This window comes from Sylvia atricapilla, chromosome 1, assembly GCF_009819655.1.
Source record: "Sylvia atricapilla isolate bSylAtr1 chromosome 1, bSylAtr1.pri, whole genome shotgun sequence".
NCBI lineage: Eukaryota > Metazoa > Chordata > Aves > Passeriformes > Sylviidae > Sylvia > Sylvia atricapilla.
This window is the reverse complement of record NC_089140.1, coordinates 141641480-141661485: the sequence shown is the minus strand read 5'-3', so window position 1 is coordinate 141661485 and position 20006 is coordinate 141641480. Positions and strand designations below refer to the sequence as shown.

The window sequence follows — 20006 nt, the reverse complement described above, 5'->3', positions numbered from 1 at the left end:
AACTGTCTGCTGATGCACTTTACTCTGGGGAAAACAATTTGAGGCACCTCTGCCCTCTTCAAGAAGCTCTCCTTAAATAAAACCATAAATTACTTCTCAGTGCAGATGCTAAATACAGGCACAGGAGTGTTGTTGAGCAGCTCTCATGGAGGTTGCTGGGTACAAGGTGAAATGACTGTACAGCATTTGCTTGCAACGATTTCAACACAGTCGCGTTGCAGCCTGGGCTTTGCACGGCCTATGGACTTGTGGTAGGGTACACACCATTGTCTTGAAAAACACTGCACCTGAGTCAGTGCCTAAAGCATTATGCATACCTGTGATGGGAAGGTAGGCAGTTCAGTAACTCCCTCTTTCTTGCACACCTTTTCAGAGCAGCTGCATCCTTATTCTGCAGCCTGTATTTTTCATTGTCATACAAGATTTCAACCTTTCAGTCTAGGACCAAGCTGACCACGCTGGTAGCAGCAGGTGGACTTGAGTCAAGCTGACACTTGGTGATTTGGGACTAGAGCCCAAGACTGAAAGCTTCCAAAACCTGGAGGTTCTCACTTCAGTTAGCAGACTAAAATGTCATCATCTCTGTTGGCTCTTCGTTTTACAAACTGCATTTGAGACCACATGGCAAGAGTTGAGTGATCCAAGACTCTTCTCAGCATGTCCAGCACACTAATACAAATGTGGGTTTCCTCAGACACACAGTTACTGTGTGCACGTTTGTGTGTGTAATTTCTGAGTGACCTGTCCTCAGGCTGACTGTCTTTGGGTGTAGAGCTGGTGGAATTGATCCTGCTTCACATGGCTGAGCAGGATGCAAGTAAGGGGAAACCTTTCATGTAGCAATATCACTGTGAAAAATTGGAATGTGGGTTACATGGTGCTAAGTCAGGGTAATCTCTGGAGCAACATAGTTAATAAATTCTAAATAGGAAGTGACCCTTTCTGAGCACTTTCTCTACGCCTGTAGTTTATATGCTAGTCCTGTGCATTACAGTGCTTAAAGCCTAGGTCAGAAATCCTCCATCCAAATTTGGCACCTACTCTTGTCTTTAATGGCTAAATTAATAGCAGTAGGTCACAGCCAGCTGTTTTGTAGGTGCAGGTTGATGAGGTCTGTTAGAAGAGCAAGAAAGCATCAGAGCGTGTAAGGAGTTGTGAGGTTTAGATGGATTTCCTGCATTACCAGAGATGTCAAATGACCAGATGAATGTTTCTCTGCTAAAATCAACTTAATTGTAAGGCACTGTTCATTACTTTTGGAGAAACCTGAAGAAATGAAGCAAGTTAGTAATTGGGCTGGCTGCTTTTTGTAGGTAAACTTAAATCAGTTTTGTGTAATTTTCAAAATGCCACAGACTTCATTTTTTCATAGACTGGGTTGTGACAATCGTGCTCTGTGTACTTATGGTGGGTGTTCACATTCCTTTGATATCAAAGCTTTTACTTGCATAAAACAAATAAACACTTTCCACATATATTTGCTGTGTTACATTGACCAAGCAGTGCTAGGGGTGCTTGGGAAACTATGTTTGAACTGCTGGACAGTGGACTTTGGATTTTAGGTAAGGAAAATAATTTTCACAGTGGCACTAAACAGCAAATGGAAAAGAAGCCCAGGAATCTCCACCCCTAGAGCCACTCAAAAGCTGAACTGGACAGACCCCCAGGAACCTCATGAAATTGGCCTTGCCTTTAGTGGGCAGTGAGTAGACCAGACAGCCTCCCACGGTCGCTCCCAGTCTTTTTTCTCTGGTTTTTGCTGAGTGAGATGCTGGAAAGGACTAATCACCAAAGGTGTTACATCAGTGTTTGGAGGGGAGCAGGAACTTCCCTCCTCTGGAAGGAAGGGCATCCCCTAGGATGAGTGTTAACATGTTTACATGCTTCGGCTGAAGCCTTAGGAGCACTCTGTATGTGGATTGTAGTCTTGTTTAAAGCTGCCCAGCCCTAGTTGGTCTAGTCATCAAGGGCTGTAAGATGAACAGGATTTGGTTAGAATAGTAATAGTGCTCTGAAGGTTTGTCCTGTGTGGAGTGTAAGGTGTCAACACCTTCTTGCTCCTCTTCCTGGGTGCTGTTCAGTGAGAGGATGTTCTAAGTGTGTTCTGCACTGCAGTGAGAGAATGGATAAAGCAATTGAGAAGGATAATTTCTGCTCCTCTTTCAAGGTTTAAATTTCAGGATTTGTAAAATCCTGTTCTTAATTAATCTTTGCTTTTCTTCTGCCTTTTGATTTCTAGTCTTTTCTCATTGATTCAGATCCTGGCTTTCTGAAGCTTTTTGCAGTTGTTCTCACTACAAAGGGTGATGGAGTGGTATTAGAAAGCTTGGCCTTCTTTCCCAGATCTTACAAACCTGGTGTGTGTGTGTGTGGGTCACAGCAGGCAAGTCCAGCCAGATTAGGTGCATCTGCTATTTCAGGGGTCAAGGTGTGTTCACTACAGTTCCACAGAGCTTGTTTGCAAGAGGAAATGCAGTTACTCTGCCCTTGCAGAAAGAGATCAGCATGCCCTTGGTGTTCGCGTGCCAGTCAGCGCTGCTGTGTCCTGCTGTACGCTGTGCTTGTCATGCTGTACACCAAGGCAGCTTCACTTGAGCTTTTCAGCAAATGTGCCTTATTCTTTTTGTGACTCAGACAATCAAAGCTTTTCTCCTGCTGCACTCTTCTTGGTTTAAGCAGGCACACTTCAAATGCAGCCTGACAGCATAGATTGTTTGGAAGGATTCACGGGATAAACAGGAGTTTGCCTGCAGAGCATGTGAATCTGTGCATTCAAAGCAGCCAAAGATCTGGTGAGCCCAGCCCTGTGCTTGTAAGATGTCTCACCTCTGCATACAGTCTTCTGTGAACTTCATTTGCTGCTTACAAGGAGAAAATGTACTTTTTCTGAATTTGAAAGTTCAGAGTTTGCTGTGCTTTTAAGAACATATGTTTATTGCGTTTCAGGCCAAAAGCACAAAGACCTCTGGTTCCTCCGCTTGGAGATGGCTGTCCTCATTTCACTTTCTGTAACAGGTGGAATATATCTTTTTTTTAAAGCTGGGTTCACTGTTGTGTATCAAATTCCTTTGTACTGCAGGCTCAAACAGCCAGCTGGTGTCAAACCCATGCAGTGACATTCTCCTTTGCCTTTGTGAAAATTCATTATATTTTAGTAAGGTTGAGGAAGCTGAAGTTGAAAATTAGTGGGATGCAGCCAAATATAAAATGAAAGCAGCCCATCAGTGAGGACAAAACTGGTTAACTGTTTGAGAGCTGACCTGATAAACAGCTCAGCTGTCTTATACCAGCAAATATGAGCTTTGAGGCAGTCTGGATAACTAAACACTGGTGCCCTGGATTCCTGCTACCCTTTTGCTATCTGCCACTTGATTAAAGATGTGTACAGGTTTTCCATGTGCCTGCTGCTGAGTCTTCTGTGGTTTAGTGCAGAAGTCTGCAAAGTCGGTGTGGTTTTAGTCTCTCATACCAAGAACACCTCTACCAAGCCATGTTGAAATGAGCTGGGAGTCACAGTAAATAAATCAGTGGGGATGAAGTTGAATAATGGGTATTTCAATACATATTTGAGATTATTTTTAAATGGCCTTTGCTGCACACACAGCAGCTGCCTTGAGAATGCATGGCCTTTTGAAGCACCACCAGCATCCCCCTGTGTGGATGGATGAGTTGCAGTTAGAGATTATTAACCCTGAGCAAAAGCATGAGATTGCCCCAGGAGAGGAAACCATGTCCCTAAATGCCTGGGGAAGGGACAGAGCTTTCCCTTGCACCCAGAGCCTGAGATGTTACACTCAATGCTTAGGTGTGCATTGAGCCTTGTGATGGGTTGATGATGACGTATTTTTGTACAGCTAACTGAAAAATTACAGACATACTGCAAAATGTCTTGAACTGATAATTTCTTAAGGTGGTTTGAATGATTTTTACCTCCCTTTGTACCCTCATGATCTTTCCCTCAGTTCACTAAGGAAGTGTGCTCTGCTGGAAGAAGTGACAGCCTATAAAAATAGCACTGCCTTATTTTGCAGATCTGCTTGCTGTGGGGTTTCAGTTAGATCTGCTGACTTGGATTTAAAAATAAACTTTTCTTCTGCTTTTTGCACCTGCTTGTCCTGGCAGTGCTTGATTTTGTGCTTCAGAGGCCGCAGCCATTTGGTGGTAGCTGAAATCCTTGCTGGATTGGGATCCACAGCACAGGTGTTTGGGAGACCTGAGTTAAGGGGCTTTTGGGACCAGAGATGTTTGTGAGGCCAGTAAGTAAACATAAAGAGGAGGAAAACCTTGCAGGCTTTTTAGAGCCTCTGTGGAACTTGTCAGTTCAAAATAAGCAGTATGTGTTTTGCCAAGCGTGCAGTGGAATTGCAGTTGGTGTTCCAAGCCATTTGCTGTAAGTGTATTATCCCTTCCCCTCATTGAATATTGCTGTAATCTAATCTCATTACATCGCAGTTCATCGCAGGCAAAATAAAGAGCTGTACTTCAAAAGACCATAAGTATCTTGAGTTACGGCCTTCTTCACACATCGAGCTGACATTAAGTGTTCATTTAGAGCCAGATTCGTGGAGGTATGGAGATCAATGAGTCTGGCTATCTCAGTAGGCCTGAACCAGATCTCCATCTCTCCGCCGTCTGGAGCGTGCAGTGGAGTTGGTCCTCAGTGCAGAGTGTCCCTGGCTGGTGGAGATGACCTTTACATGCTCTTTGGCTGCCAGCTCAGCTCTGAGATTCTGCACAGGTGAGGGGCTACTCCAGATCAGCACACACGCTTGGCCTGCTGTTCTTCTGCTTCAGGAATTGTTTTCCTTACAGAGTTCTTTTTATTAGTGCCTTCTGGTTTTTATTGAGAGCACAAGCTTGGTGACTCATGTCACCTGCTTTCCTTGAGCCATTGATGGGTGTAGCAGCTGGAGCAAAGCAGTTGGATCTGCTCAGATTAAGACTGTTAGGTTTACTGAGCTATGCATAGACTGTTTCTGGAAATACATTTTGCAATAAATCTAAAAAGAAATGGGGAAAAGGTATGGACAGTGTTAGCGGACAGCTTGATTGTAATTACAGATACTTAGCAGACTCTGTATGTTTTCAGTACTGAAACTATTTGTAATCTAAAGAATAAAATGTAAATAATGGAAAACACTGTCGTGGCTCTTCTAAACCTGGTTTTAATCATGCTTTGGTTTTGTGGCATTAAATACTTGATCCAGAATTCTAGGTTCATAAAAAATGAACAATAGGCACCTGTGAGGAGGAATGGATATTAATTCTTGCAAGAAATCACCAGAAGCAAAATTCTGTCTGCTGGCAACAGCATTTGTGAAAAGGGACAGGAGGAGGTAGCAAGCCAGCTTGCACTCCTGACACAAACACCTCAAACTTGTGCATTTTGTTCCTGGGAAACACTTCTGCCTGGACTTCTGCTGCTCTCTGACAGGATGTCACGGTTCAGTGATGCATTTTGTGTCTCTTTCCAAGTTGGTGAATCAATGACAGACTTAGTTGCTCAGAAATTGAACTGATGCATCCTCAGATAACTTAAACCTTCCCAAAGCGCTTTTATCCACCTGCATGTGTGACATCCTCTTTCCAAGCAGAGGACCTTGGGTGAGCTATGCATTCATACACTCACTGAAGGCTGACTAACCCCAAACTGTCCAGAGATCATAGCAGGGCCAGCTCACGACCATGTTTATCTGTTGGATGGACTGTGTAGTGACCTGGGTGTGGGGCGGGGGGGTAAAATTCTGGCCCTGCTTCTTTAATGGCAGTGCTTGTGTTGACTCCAGTGGGGTGAGGATTTTGCCCCGTGCTAACCTAGAAGAGCTAAAGTGAGCAAAAATGCTGCTCACTGAAGGAACAAGCAAGATCAGAAGAAGTCACAAGAGCTTTCTTGCATATTCTTTTACAAAATGACTGGAACATGGTCGTAGTCTGTTCCAGGGACTTTGGAATGCTGGTGGTTACCAGGGCAGGCTCTGGGCTAGGGGTAGTTCAGGTTTCCTGTCCTTTGGCTTCTTTGCTGCATTAACTAACTGCCACTGCCACTCTTCTCAACTCCTTTGTCATCTAAGATCAATGACAGTGCAATTCGAGATCCTGCTGGTCCCATCCATGAACAAATGCTAGTTTCTTCTGCAGATGAGAAAATAAGCCACCCACTGCATTTTCCTCTCAGCTGGACTGTGTGAGGCTCTGGCAAATGTGACACAGAACTTCCTAGCAGGCCTCTGTAAATATGTTTTGTAAGTAATTTGCCCAAAAGGGCATTTGACCAAATATTGCAAAGCAATCTGTTCCTTTGCAATGACAACTGCAGAGGTGTGGTATGTGACAATGGCCTGCCAGAGCTGTTTTATTAAATTCGGTTAATCTAAAATTCATAGGTGAGTTTGACCTTGAATCTGCATTTGTTGATCCAGTCTTCACTGAGAGATGTCTAAATTAAATTCTTAAAAAAAAAAAAAAAAGCCTCAGGATTTTTTTTCTGATTTTGAGCAGCAGCTTTCAGAGACTTTACCAAGTGCTGCTCAGAAAGGCTAACAGCTGTAGGGATAAGGGCATCCTGTTTTCTTTTCCTGCCTGGTTCATGCTCAAAACATCTGTCTGTTGTCTGCAATTTTTTATGTGTTTTTCCATAGACTTACATAAGACTTACAAGCCTTACCTAGAGACTATTGACATCATGAACATAGAGAGCTGCCATAGCTCCACTTCCAGGTTTCTGTCCCAGTAGTAGTACCTGTGCTAGTCAGTTTTAAGCAAAAGCTGTCCCTTTTTCTCTCTTTGCTGTAACACCATGGAACTGATCTCATCATCCTTGAGTTTCATGGAGGCATCCACATAAAAAGTTTGGCAAGATCAAGGTCCATGCCCCATGTAATCAGTGAGGGAAACTGCTTGCTCTTCTAGCAGCATGCGTTGGGATAAGGGTTGAGTAAATGGCCATTAGCTTAAAATGTCCTGCTGTTATTCATTTGTCATAGCCTTTATGTTCAGAACTGCATTTAATAATCCAGCCTCCATTCTGCTCCTGCTTTACTCAAAAATGGAAACCTCTTCTGATAACTTTGAAATTACAAAAATGTTACACCCATTTTTCATCATTCTCTCCCTTTTGGGAAAGAGGGAAAGTGGCTGGCGCCTTTGGACTGTGGTCTTGAAGATAAAGGTGAGCTCATTAGTAAGTTGGAACCGTAAAAGCACTTCCTGAAAGGCAGCATCATCTGAGCCTGCTGGAGTTGCTCAACAGTGAAGTGAGAAGAGGAAGATAAGAGGTTGATTGTAGCAAGTTGTTTGGAGTACATAGAGGCCACAGTTGTACAGCTGCACGTTTCATCAAATAATCATTTTGTTGATATATGATAATCATTAAATACAAACATAATGACTCCCATAAAACAATTGAGTCTCTTTCCTACAATCTCTCCCTGTTGTCTCTCTGTGATGCTGAATGACAAACAAGCATCGAAAGAAATCATTTATGCCTTTATAGTGGACTCATTGTAGTGTTGTGGTCCACAGACTTCTATTTCATTATCTCACATGAAAAAAGTTTGTGGTCTTTTACAGGCTTAGGCAGGAAAGGGAAAAGCAGGGAAGGTGAGAGTGAAGGCACATTTTGCCTTGCAGAATTGCCTTTTACTTATGAGAAATAAGGCTGATGTTATCACCCACTTTCTAATCAAATCTGACAGGAGCGTTTTGTTAAGCCACTTTCTCTGAGTGGGAATTCTGATGAATACAGCTCTCATCTCCGGTTTCGAAGTATTACTTTACGCTGTTCCCAGGCATTGTTTGCCTTACTGGATGAATTATTATAGGATGTCAGAGAAGCAGATAATTCACAGCCTCATTTTATAAACTGAGAGCCCAGGCACAGCAGTTTGACTCACAGAGCTGCAGGGCAGTGAATGGAGCTCAGGTCACCCACCCAACATACTCTTGGTCTGGTGGAAAGTTTGCTAGTGTGGCCTCTACATTTTGGGAAATTACAGCTGCTGGAGGATGTCATGACTTTGTTCCAGAGACCTGCTTATGAGTGGAGATGGACAGTGAATTCAGTGTATTTCTGACACACTTCTCTGTCAGATGCTCTTTTTGCCACCACAACTGTGGGTTGATAGCACTGAAAAAGAACTTCTCTCGACTGGTCTTTGTCTGCCTGGCTCATGGTTCCATCCTGGTGTCAGGAGGCAATTGTCACTTACAGAGAAGGTTTTGAAAAGAGAAACCATAAACTAATTTGGAAGCTGAAGCAGGTTTTGTGTGACTGTAGCATTGCCCACTGCAATAAACTCGTTACTTGATTTTGATTGTTTGGGTGCAGAGCCAGTACCAGGACTTGCACACACATCAGTGCTGCTTGTAAGGTCCATCTCTGTGTGCAGAGTGCACACGTTGGCCACCCACTCCGGCTATGAGTAACCTACTCATCAAACTGTAGTTTATGTAAAGCATATGTGAGTCCTGTTTGCTGCAGCTGATACTGGATGAAAGAAACAAATCCAAATTACCGTCCCTTGTTACACTTGGATATTTTCAAACCACTGCAGTGGTACAAAATGGGTCCTTTCTGCCAGTTTGTATAGCCAGCTGATCCCAGACCTTTGGAAACAGGAGCATCAGTGCAGTTCTTCTGGTGGGAACCAGCCCTCACAATAACCTGCTGAAAGCTGAGACAAACCCTTTGCACTGTGGGTGTTCCTGGGAGAACAGCTGAATGCGTTGGTGATGGCCACGGTCTTCCAGCTCAATAAATCAAGGGGTGGTGAGAGGCTTGTATTTTTTTATTTTGTTTTTAATTTCTCAGGAAGCATTTGTATCCTTGACAGTTAATATAATTGGGAACAGGGAAGTAAAGCTCCCTGTGTTTAACTCCAGTGCTGTTGGGAGTCGTTCCTACGTTGAGAAGCAGTGGGATTCAGGTGTGGGACAAGATGGGCAGGTACTGTCCTTTGCTCAGTCTGGTGACCCTTGCCAGCCCAAATCCACACCTTGCACCCTTCCCTGGGTCCATGCTGACCAAGTAGAGGTGCTGGCTCAGCTCTCCCCAACTTTTCAGCAGCACCTCTCATTCTTCTTCCCAAGCAGAATCCTTGACCCATCTTCAGCAACACCTTGTTTCCAGAAGGGACATCAAAGATTTCTCAAAACCATTTCTTTACCTTTTACCTTCCCTTCATTAGATTAGCCTTCATTCACAGAATAAAATTAACACCTCATCCTTTGATGTTCTTGTAAACGCTTATGGATAACATGAAGTTTCAAAAGGTGAGAAGAACCAGTAGCCCACTCATCACCAACCAGTTGCGTTGGGTTTTTTCCATGGAAAAAAACTCTTTATTCCAGTCTTAATTTATTTTGTTGCGGCTTGGTTTTGGTTTTTTAACTCTGAACTTCGTTTGGCTGTTCTGCTGACCTTGGCCATCCATCTGTACTATGTGTTGAGGGGATATATTTATACTTTGATTGATTGTGTTTCAGTTAAACTTCTGTTACCTTGGAATTTAATATTAATAGTAACTGACCCTTGTTTCCTAGTCTCCCGAAACACATGGTGCCTTATTTCCTTTTTATTGTTCTGATACGACCCTTCTTTCTTTCATATAACAGACTTAGGAAAGCAGTGTCACTTAACCATTGATGGTCCTTAATATTCCAGTATTTCAGTGAGTTTTCAGTCTTAAAAACCAACCTTTTATTTGAACTCGGTGCTGGTAGCCAGGGAAGTTTCTGGTTCATTTGTTCTTCTCTGCCATTGCAGTTGTATACCACATTAGTCTCTGAAATAAAATTACTTTTATTTGGCAGTGGATCCAAAGAAAAATGCCCATGGTACAGAGATCAACACTTTGTTGGGGATGCTGTCCTCTTTCTCCACTTGCATTCTACCTCTGCCCATCTGTTGTATTGCTTTTTGAGCTACTGGGGTCTGTCTCAGCTTGTGCAAGTGCAGCATCACTGGGAGAGATGGGTACAGACCAGCGTGGAGTCTGTGTGCTTTTCCCACCTGTATGCAATGAGGCTATAGATCTTTGATGTTGCCAAATAATAGTATTTCAGAAGCTCCTTATAAAAACATGAGCAATCAGGCAAGAGACAAAGGACTTTGTTTATCTTTTTGAACAATACCAAACAGCCACAATTTGTTCCAATTATTTAGTGTCTTTGTTCCAGAGCCATTTCGTGGACACAGGATTTAATTCTGCAAGAATGCAAGAAGATGGTGATTTGATTTCATGTTTAAAAAACCCAAAATTATCAAAAATGTTCACGTTTCTTAGGGAGATTTTTTTTAAACTTGAACAATACTATTTTTAAAGCTTAGGGAAGATTTTACTCTCTGATACAAGTCTAAGGTAATTCTAATAATCAAATCAGACTTCTAAATAGGTACTGATATATTCGCTGTTCCAGAGAGCACCAGAGTTTGGAAACAGTTTGTAAGAAGGTTGATGTTTGTATCCTGAAATAGTAGATTGGACTTGCAAATGGGAGCTAAGCAAGCAGCAAAACTAACAGTAACAGCAGCAGAGTTATGCCGAGATGGGGCAGGCTGCTGGGAGCAGGTGTGGCCGCTGGCAGCGGCAGGAGGGAGGCAGGAGGGAGGCAAAGGGAGGCAGAGGGAGGCAGGAGGGAAGCAGAGGGAGGCAGGAGGAAGGCAAAGGGAGGCAGGAGGAAGGCAGAGGGAAGCAGACAGAGGCGGGAGGAAGGCAGACGGAGGCAGGCGGAGGTCGCGGCGCGCTGAGGGCCGGGCGGGCTCGGGAAGGGCTCGGGCAGCGCCGCCGCTTTTGTGCCGCCCGCGGGACGGGCGGGGCCGCGGCCGACGGCGCCACCTGCCGGCTGTGCCGGGCCCGTGTGTGCCGGGCCCTGTGTGTGCCGGGGCCCGTGTGTGCCGGGGCCGTGTGTGCCGTGTGCCGGGGCCCGTGTGTGCCGGGGCCCGTGTGTGCCGGGGCCCGTGTGTGCCGGGGCCCGTGTGTGCCGGGGCCCGTGTGTGCCGGGGCCCGTGTGTGCCGGGGCCGTGTGTGCCGTGTGCCGGGGCCCGTGTGTACCGGGGCCCGTGTGTGCCGGGGCCGTGTGTGCCGTGTGCCGGGGCCCGTGTGTACCGGGGCCCGTGTGTGCCGGGTCCCGCGTGTGCCGGGGGCCGCGTGTGCCGGGGGCCGTGTGTGCCGGGGCCCGTGTGTGCCGGGGCCCGTGTGTGCCGGGGCCGTGTGTGCCGTGTGCCGGGGCCCGTGTGTACCGGGGCCCGTGTGTGCCGGGGCCGTGTGTGCCGTGTGCTGTGTGCCGGGGCCGCGCTCCGGAGCCGCCTTTGGGGCATCGGGTCTGAAGAGTCTGGGGGTGGGAAATTGCATCGAATCCCCTGGGTCTGTTGCTAGAATGTGGGAATAATTTGTTCACAGATGCCCACTCCCTTGGCATCTGTGCTGCTTGGCTTTTGACATCTCAAACGCTTTCCTTTCAAGTCTTCTGCTGGAAGGATTGAGCCTTCTGCTGCAGGGTTGAGCCTCATGGCGCAGAAAGCTGCCTGGAAGAACTGCGTTTTAATGGTGTTTGGTTGCTCAGTTCTGGTCTCTAGGTGAACAGGAATTAATCTCTTCCTGGCGTGGCGGATACCACTGAGATCTGCCCCATTAATGACCTAGTTAATTCTACACTTACTATTAATCTGTTTTGCAGTCATTCTGGAAGACTTAGCACCCCCCTCCTAGTTGTTATGTCTCTACACCACAGGCAGAAATATCATCAGGGGTCTCACCTGCCTTTCGGTTTTTGTTTTTCAGGTGGTACCAGAGAGATTGGGTCTGCTCTCACCAGGATGTGTATGAGGCACAGAAGTATAGAGTCCAAACTCCGGCAGTTCTCAAGGTGAGTGGCTCCATAGCTGGCCCAGCACTGGAGGTTCTTCTTTCATGTGCTGCTGGGAAACATCTAAAGCTGTTCATCAGCACTGGCTTCTCAGCTGACCTCTGCCCATGTCACTGAGAGCAGCAGTTGTTTTCTCCCTGCAGCACATTAGGTGCTGTGAACATGCAGGGTTTCACTGCACATTTATGGGGCTGGGCCAGTTCACCTCAAATCCCCTTTAAATGCTGCAAATTCCCACTGTCAGTCCCTGTTGCTCAGTGCTGAGCAGGCGGCTGCTGCTGTGACCAACTGACCTGTCTTTGTTTCAGGACTTTTAGCTTTGTCACTAGGTTTTAAACAAGCAGCAGCAGCAGCAAGTGTTGTGCTGCTTCCTCAGTGTACTGCAGAGCCCAGATAGCTTGCAGCCAAGAGAAAAACCTTCATCAGAGCAGTATAAGAAATGCAAATTCTCTCATCCTGTTTTTGCTGTTGAAGTTAGATTGTAGAGGTGATGAGAGAGGATTAACTCATACACAGCCTGGGCTGTACAAAAACAACCTACTTCTGTATTCAGTAGTAGTTTGCACGTGTGCCTTTTTTAACCGGACTTAAAATTTGTACTTGACATTAGGTGGACAATAATGATGCTTCACCATTTGCCTGATGACCTTCTATATTTTTTCCCCTTTTCCCTCCATCCTTGAAAGCGTTCAAAGCCAGGTTGGATGGTATAAACAGCCTGGTCTAGTGGAAGGTGTCCCTGACCCCAGCAGGGTGGTTGGAACCAGATGACCTTTAAGGTCCATTCCAATCCAAGACATTCTATGATTATTCTGTGATTACTTTAAAATAAAATTATTTATGAAATTGGCCATGAGGAGACAATTTTAGTCTCCAGCTACCACAGAGTTAGCTGTTGAATTGGTTTGATCCCAGTCTCATTAAGTAGTGGAGCATTACTGGTGCTGAATCGTGGACTCCACCAGTGTAAGGTGAGGCACATCAGTGAGCAGGATATTGTTCTCTTGTACAACTGCTCTGTCTTGTGTATATACATGTGCTGTTTAAGTTTATAATCTCCATGGCTGCATGAACCTTTCTGGTCTCTAGAGCTTCCATTTAAATTGTGTGACAGTTGAGTAGGATCTGTTTACACTGAACTGTTTCAGGTCACTTCTCTGCTTTACACTCTGTTCCTCACTGTCTGGAGCTTTTGTAATTCTGGTTATCTTGTGATGTGGATTTTTGATTATTCTTTTTTATCTGTTTTTTTCTTTTGCTTTCTCTAGTGTAAACATTTTTATGTTCTGATATTTACATTGTGACACTGGTAGCTGTCACAGCAAAAAGTAAAAATACTCCAATATTGACCTTGGCTCTCTCTGTAAGAATAGGGGCATCTGCAGGATTTGATTGCTCTTTGTGTTTTTTCAACAAAATTAGTGCTTTAATTGACTGTCTGATAAACCCACTTCAAGAACAGATGGAAGAGTGGAAGAAAGTGGCCAATCAGCTGGATAAAGACCATGCAAAAGGTAGTTACAGAGGAAGGATTCTTTAATAGGAATGAAATTAAAATATCAGTTTTGCTTCCTCTTTTCTTGTTTGTACTGGGGAACTGAATGGCATGCTTAAATATGTATAGCGGTTTTTGTCTTCTAAAATACTTCTCTCCCAAAGTGCCTAACAAAATTTTAACTCTTGCCATGTGCATTTTGAAGGTTTAAGTTTGCTGGACCCCCAGGGATGGGGTTTTTTTCTAGACTGGTAAGCAGTGGCTGGGTTTAACTCTGTTAGGCCACTCTCCCTGTGTGAGCTGAGGATTGGAGATGCCACATCTATCCCTGCAAAGCCCTAGGGTGTTGTTAAAAGCAGCTTTTAAAATCATGTTATGCCTCAGCCAGAGTGTCCTCCAGAGAATGCAGAGCTCTGTAAAACACTGAGCATTCTTATTTTATACCTGATGCCATACAGAAAGTGCACCTGGGGAACAGGAAAGCTCTGCTATGGGACATGGGATGCCCAGGGCTGCAGTGGTGATGATGGCTCCAGAGGTTTTCCTGGAGGAATGAGCAGCAGGCAGCCAATTCTTGCACAGCAAGGAAGACATTGGTAGATGCCTTTGGCTTTCCAAAACTTCTACTGGAAATGGTGGCCCTTTTTAGCACATGTGCTGAAAGCAGGTTGCAGTTCACCACTGACTGGCCCTTGGAAATAAGACTTTTGTTACATCTGGAAGAAGCAGCAGCACCATGGGAACTGATGGGAAGGAGTGGGCTTGACCTCCAAAGGAGGATTTCCTTCTTGCCCTGTTATTACTGTGGTCAGATAGAAGCAGTTGAATCAGCAGCTCTTGAAAAACTTCCTGCCTTGTGCTGCCCAGAGTGTTAAGCATGTAGTGAGCAGGAGAGAGGAATCACATGGGGTCATGCCAGTAGGGGTAACCCAGGCCAAAGTGGCTGTGAGATTTAGAGTTTATTGGGTAGACTTGGGTGTTGGGAGTGCAGTTCCTGTGCCTGCCATCAATCTGCTTCTGTTTTTCGATCTACAGAAGAGTAGTAATAATGGTCTCCTTTGTTAAAGTGTATGTGTACATGTATATACATGCATACATGCCTTTTCTCTTTTTTTTTTTTTTTTTTTTAAGTAACAGTTTTCATATCTGGTACCTTTAGTGTTCCTGCACTAGAGGTTGAATTTGGGATTCTAATTCTCCTGGGATTTTAATTCTCCTGGGATGTGCAGCTCATCTGAAAATGAGGACAAGTGCAGTGTGCTCCACTTCATCAGAAGGAGCTGGCAATGTGACCCTTCTTTGGCCAGAGTTTTAGCACCCTCTTCCTCTGCCTGACTCTCATGCTGGAGAGGGATCACAGGATATTCTCTGCTTGCCATATCTGGATAGCTGTTTTTTAAACACAGATGTTTTGAGAAACCTGTCATCTCTGTTTTCCATTCCTGAGAGTGGATGAAATAAAAAGCGCTCTAATTTTGTACTGTGTTCTCAGTTGTTATTTCTGTAAAGGCTTTGTTTATTTGGGAAAGATTTTGGTATGTGAATGTGCTCATGCCCTAAAATGTTATATTAAGCCAAATGTATAGGCTTTACAAAAATGTGACTTCTGAGTTGCTTTGTTTAACAGTAGCTGTTCTCTGAAAGTTTGTAGTCTAACGTCTTTAAATGTAGCCTTTTCTGTGAAAAACATTAATTTTGACATTGATTATATTGATAATAAAGATTCTGTGTATTTTTTAGAATACAAAAAAGCTCGCCAAGAGATAAAAAAGAAATCATCTGATACACTGAAGCTACAGAAAAAAGCTAAGAAAGGTAACTTGCTTCCTACTGTACTGTTAATAGCATCTGAGCTGTGCTCATTGACAAAGACTGAACAGCTATAGAACTTTCTACTGTAATAATCCTGCCCCTCTAATGTATTCCTGATACTTGGGAACCAGGATACAATTACTATGTGTCATTTAAATCATGTTCTGAAGCTGCTGTCTAATGTTCATATACAAAAGCCTTAAAACTGTTTGTGCAAAGTCAATCATGTTTTAAAATAGAGCCCTTACTGCTAACTTTTTCTTTTTAGGAACACTGACATTCTTAACATGACTTGAGCAGATACCCGTAAAATTTTCTAGAATCTTTTGGAAAAATATTAAAAAAAGCCATTATGTAAATGTTCCATAACTATTAACATTTCTCACTGTTCTTTCTTTCTGCTGCTCTTCTCTTTTTTTCTTTTTTTTTTAACAGCCTGTGATCTCCTAAACCTTACTTTATCAATCAGACTGTGAGACAGTGGCATGGGTTGTTTTTTGGGGGGAAGGGCACTTGGCAATCATAGAAAACTAAAGATGAGTGAGAAGAAAAAGGGAATTCTCCTGAAAGGCAATTTGTCTTTTTTAGAAGCTCTATCTCGTGTCCCTGGTGCTCCACCAACTCCACCTTGTCACAGGGGTTTCATCGCTGTTTTGATGGACACATGCAGCACTGCTAGCTGCAGCATTGCCATCACTAAGGGTTTTACTTGGCCGAGTGCAAACCCCACCAGGCTTTGGAGCAATGAGAGGGAGCTTGTGCAGAAGACTTCCTGGTTGCCTTTCTTGCACTGGAGGCTCTTTCCAGCTGGGTCTGAAGTCTGCTTTGAGCAGCTCTCAGTCTGCAGGCTGAAACTTGTCCTTACCCTCCTGCCTAAAAACTGTGAACCCAGGGACAGAAATAAATGCTGGGGTGGGGAGTTTCTTGAAATTTTGAAAATGTGTAAGTGTTACCCAGAATAGGTGAGCTGTCTCTAACTGTCCTTCCATATAGGTGAGTCAATAATTACATTGGTGGAAAGCCAGATGACTGGAACTCTGCTCTTGAATGTTAGCTGACTTTAGATAAGAGATGAGGAAAGGAGAGATGAAAGCCAGCAAGAGGAAGCTTAGCTCAGTAGGTTCTGTGTGTCTGTCAGTTTAGTGTTCTAAATCAGAATGGTGACCATTAGGGGAACATGACTTTTTGCGATGAGATTTTATTTTTGGGTGATGCAAAAACATGTTTCTGATTTTGTGTGATGAAATGTCTGACTTCAGACCAACAGCTTTATAGAGTTCATGATTTTTCTTCCATGTCTCATCCTGTCTCCCCCACACCTTTTCTACTCTTATTTCTTCTTGTCCTTGTGTGGTACAAACAACCCATCAGTGGATGGTAGGTATGCACTGAGAAAAACATAAAAGCATGGGATGGTTTGGGTAAACGTCTGGGATCTGTGAAGAAGGAGCCATTTTTTGAGCCTGTTTCTATGGATTGACAGCTGTCTGGCTCCATCTCCTCTTCATCCTGCCTCTGAGTGTTCAGTAAATCAGTCTGCAGTATTGAAGGAGGAGACATCATTTTCTGTAGTGTGAAAAGGAAGGAGAAGTACTTAAAAGCTGCTGGGAAAAAAACCCCACTGTGCTTATACTGCAGATGCCACCTGCATCTGTCAGCAGTGGTTAAAGCAAGCAGACTTGGTCCTTGGATTTTCTGCTTTTATATTCCCCCTCTTCAAATGTGAGCCAACTCTCATGATCAGAGTCAGGAAAGTGGTATTTTGTCCTCCAGGATTAAACATCTTTGAGCAAGGAGTAGAACTCATTTTGCCATTGTTTTTATAGCAGCCATGATGTTACTGTAGTTTTGGGGTTTTGTTTTTTTATCTAATTTCCTTGCTTAATTTGGCTGTTATGATGTTCTTTTGGAGTTGCAGTGAAGGTGCTGTATTTCTGTCCTATCCCCCTTGCAATTGCTGTTTGGTGTTTGCTGTTTGGTTTGCATAAAACCAAAGGGAGTCATTGGGGGTTTGAGTGTATGGGGCAGATGGAAGAGCTGAGGGCTCGCCGGTAGCAAGTACAGGGAGAAGGAGGAGCTGCAGTATTTTTGAGGAGCTGAGAATTTTGTCATGGCCCCTGGGGAGGAGAACTGTGTGGAGGCCTTGGCTCATAAGGCTGTGAGTATGAACGCCCAAGGCTGTTGGCCCCAGCATGAAAGACAGGGGATGGAAGGAAGTTCTTTCTGCCTTCTTGCAAGTTACCTATAATGCTTAAATGTAGAAGAAAGAAACAGAAGCAGATTCTTTCTTCCCTCTTTTTTGTTTGGATCCCTATCTTGAGGAAATAAAGCTTTGGTCTGACTGCAGTGTCAAATGTTGTTGTGAAAATGTTTTTGTATGTACCCATCTTGACAAATCTGTTCAGTGTCCTGTGTGATGAAGTGTGTTGCTCCTGCTGCTACTGAGGGATAAAAAAAATCACAAAGGAGTTTATTTTGTAACATGATAAAGGTGCAGAAGTGATTCTGCTTTCGGACACAAATGAGGTTTGAACTGTGGGAAAACTATGCTGGCAGGCATGTGGCTGAGTGCACGAATGTCTTCCTGTGTCTTCAACTCTCCTGTTTCTCTGTTTTTCAGATTATTTTTTTTTGTTCTGTTCTTCCTCAGGCAGGACCTGTCTCTTTGATTTTTCTGTAAAGTTACTGACTCACCTGTGGGAACTCTAAAACAACCAATTCATTCCATTCTTAGCGCTTGTAAGAATACTTTTGAATTAACTTTATGATCACCTGTGGGCAGGTGGGATTTTTGCTGAATTCTGGATTTGCTCCAACACTGTGCATGCTACTAAAATGGTCCTTTAAGCTTATTCTGCTATTTCCTATCTGACCTTATGGGAAAGTGTTTTTCTTCTGCTTTGGGCAGCTCCAGATGGAGGTCTCAAATATAACCCCCTCCTTTCCTTGTTCATGTCATGGCAGTGGTGTCCCCTGGCCCTGGCTCTGGTGGGCTCCAGAGGCTCTCTCTCACAGCTGCAGCATGCACAGCAGCTCCTTGCTCCTTGACTCATCCCAAGGACATTTAGGCTGGAGGATCTTGGGCTGTGTGGCTTGTCCTGCAGGTTGGGCTCCCTGCCTTAGCTCTGAGGGGCCGAATCCATGGGAGTTTGCCTGTTCCATGGCTTGTGTGTGGTCTGTTTGTTCCCGTTCCATGTGGCCGAGTTGAAAGTTCAGGCCGGGCATTTAAGGTCACGTATTAGAGATTATGTTTGCAGAGTAAGTGTGTTAATTGCCATAAGGGTGTTTCCAAAGATAGAAGTGATGGGGAAAACACTATGCTTTCCAAACAGAACAAAAGGAAGTCCAGGGTCTTTTCTGGAAGTTTGCTAGGGTATTCTTAGTAAAGTGGCATGACTGCAAAATGAAAATCTTGCATTTCAAATTACCTCACAGACAAAATTTTTGCTCTAGTTCTTATATCTAACTATTAAAAAAAAAAAATTCACCTGAAGCTAAATCTGTGTATTCTTAAACAGGATCTTGGTGTACCTCCCAGACCCATGCAGTCCCTGAGGGTGTCATGGTGATCTTCAAGTTTCATAGTTTTCCTCACAGCCTTGTTCCCATGGGGAACAGGCCCCTAGGACTTGTTGCCCACCCCAGCATTGACACTTAACTCATGTCAGAACAAATGAAGTTGTGTAGTGCATGGAATTGCAGACATCTTCTGAATTGCCCTTTTTCTTCAGACAAACATTGGCCATCCATCAGAAGTCAGCCCAGCCAACCTGAGTCAGCAGAGTAATTATGCATATACTTAAAATAAATTCCATGTTTAGGCTTCTGCTGATTCAGGGACTTGTAAGTGGATCCATAGCTGCTAGAAGCTGTTGATGTTATATTGAATCAGGGGGGAGTCAGCAGCTGTGGCTCTACATGTAACCATTTGAGTAAGTTAACAAAATGCACGATTCTTGCAGAAAAGATAATCAAATTATTAAATTAAAATATATCTGAATGTATGTGTAAAATGTGGAGTGCATGTTGGGTGTATTTTCTGTATTTCAGCTTGGCTATTAATCAATAAATAGACAGGTTTGCCTTCTGCATATGACATCACTGGTAGGTTTCATTTTCAGGTTCTTCATGTCACACTGTGTGAGCTTTGAGGAAAATGTTTAAATCCAAGTGGATATGTAAGAAGCTGTTGGATGTAACACTCCCAATAATATAAAACATGTTAATAAGATAGCTGTTTTATCTGTAAGACATGTAGAAGTTTCTGCAGAATTCCCTTAACATTCAGTACAACATTTCTTCTTGTGTCCCATCAATGCTGAGTATCCAGACTGACAGTCTCTCCTTTTGAGTATGCAGCAGTTTTGGAAAGTATTCTGTGATTCTAATGAAATTTGGAGAATAGAACATTATTTTTAATTTACTGTAGAACATGATTATTAATTTGCTATAATACTGCCAAAAGTGCTTTTTCTTCCTCTTTCTGGTTAGCAAAGATGACCTCTTTGTGTTTTAGAGCCTTTTAACCTGGTTTTTTTGTTATCCTCTGGTCTTAGTAATATTGTTATACTTCTCTCAAGGATGGTTGTGCAAAGCCTGTGACTAAACTAAAACGCATAAAGCTCTTCAATGCAATTATAACTGAAGAATGTCTCAGTTCTTAAAGCAAATGCTGACCTTCTCATTCAAGCACTTTGCATTCTTTCTGTACGTGGCACTTGCTCCATCTGGAGTGGCAGGCTTGGGAGGTAGAATCCCTGGCCAGAGCCTTCCTCCCCCAGGAGGGAGCCTCATTCTTCTAAATTGGTTACGTGTGGCACCATGACTGAAGTGA

At 43.8% G+C, this 20006-nt stretch overlaps 1 protein-coding gene across 18 annotated transcripts in view; it reads left to right on the top strand.

The window, feature by feature from the left end:
• The window catches only part of MTSS1 (MTSS I-BAR domain containing 1), a 126947-nt gene that overhangs the window by 80427 nt on the left and 26514 nt on the right, over nucleotides 1-20006 (top strand). For 17 of the 18 annotated variants that reach the window (XM_066335788.1, XM_066335922.1, XM_066335781.1 and 14 more), the window contains 3 exons: nucleotides 11781-11865; nucleotides 13288-13379; nucleotides 15101-15175. In XM_066335788.1, coding sequence (XP_066191885.1) covers nucleotides 11781-11865; nucleotides 13288-13379; nucleotides 15101-15175 — 252 coding nt within the window. Of the gene's footprint in view, nucleotides 1-11780; nucleotides 11866-13287; nucleotides 13380-15100; nucleotides 15176-20006 lie in introns of those variants that run through there. The other variant, XM_066335915.1, reaches the window with a different exon arrangement.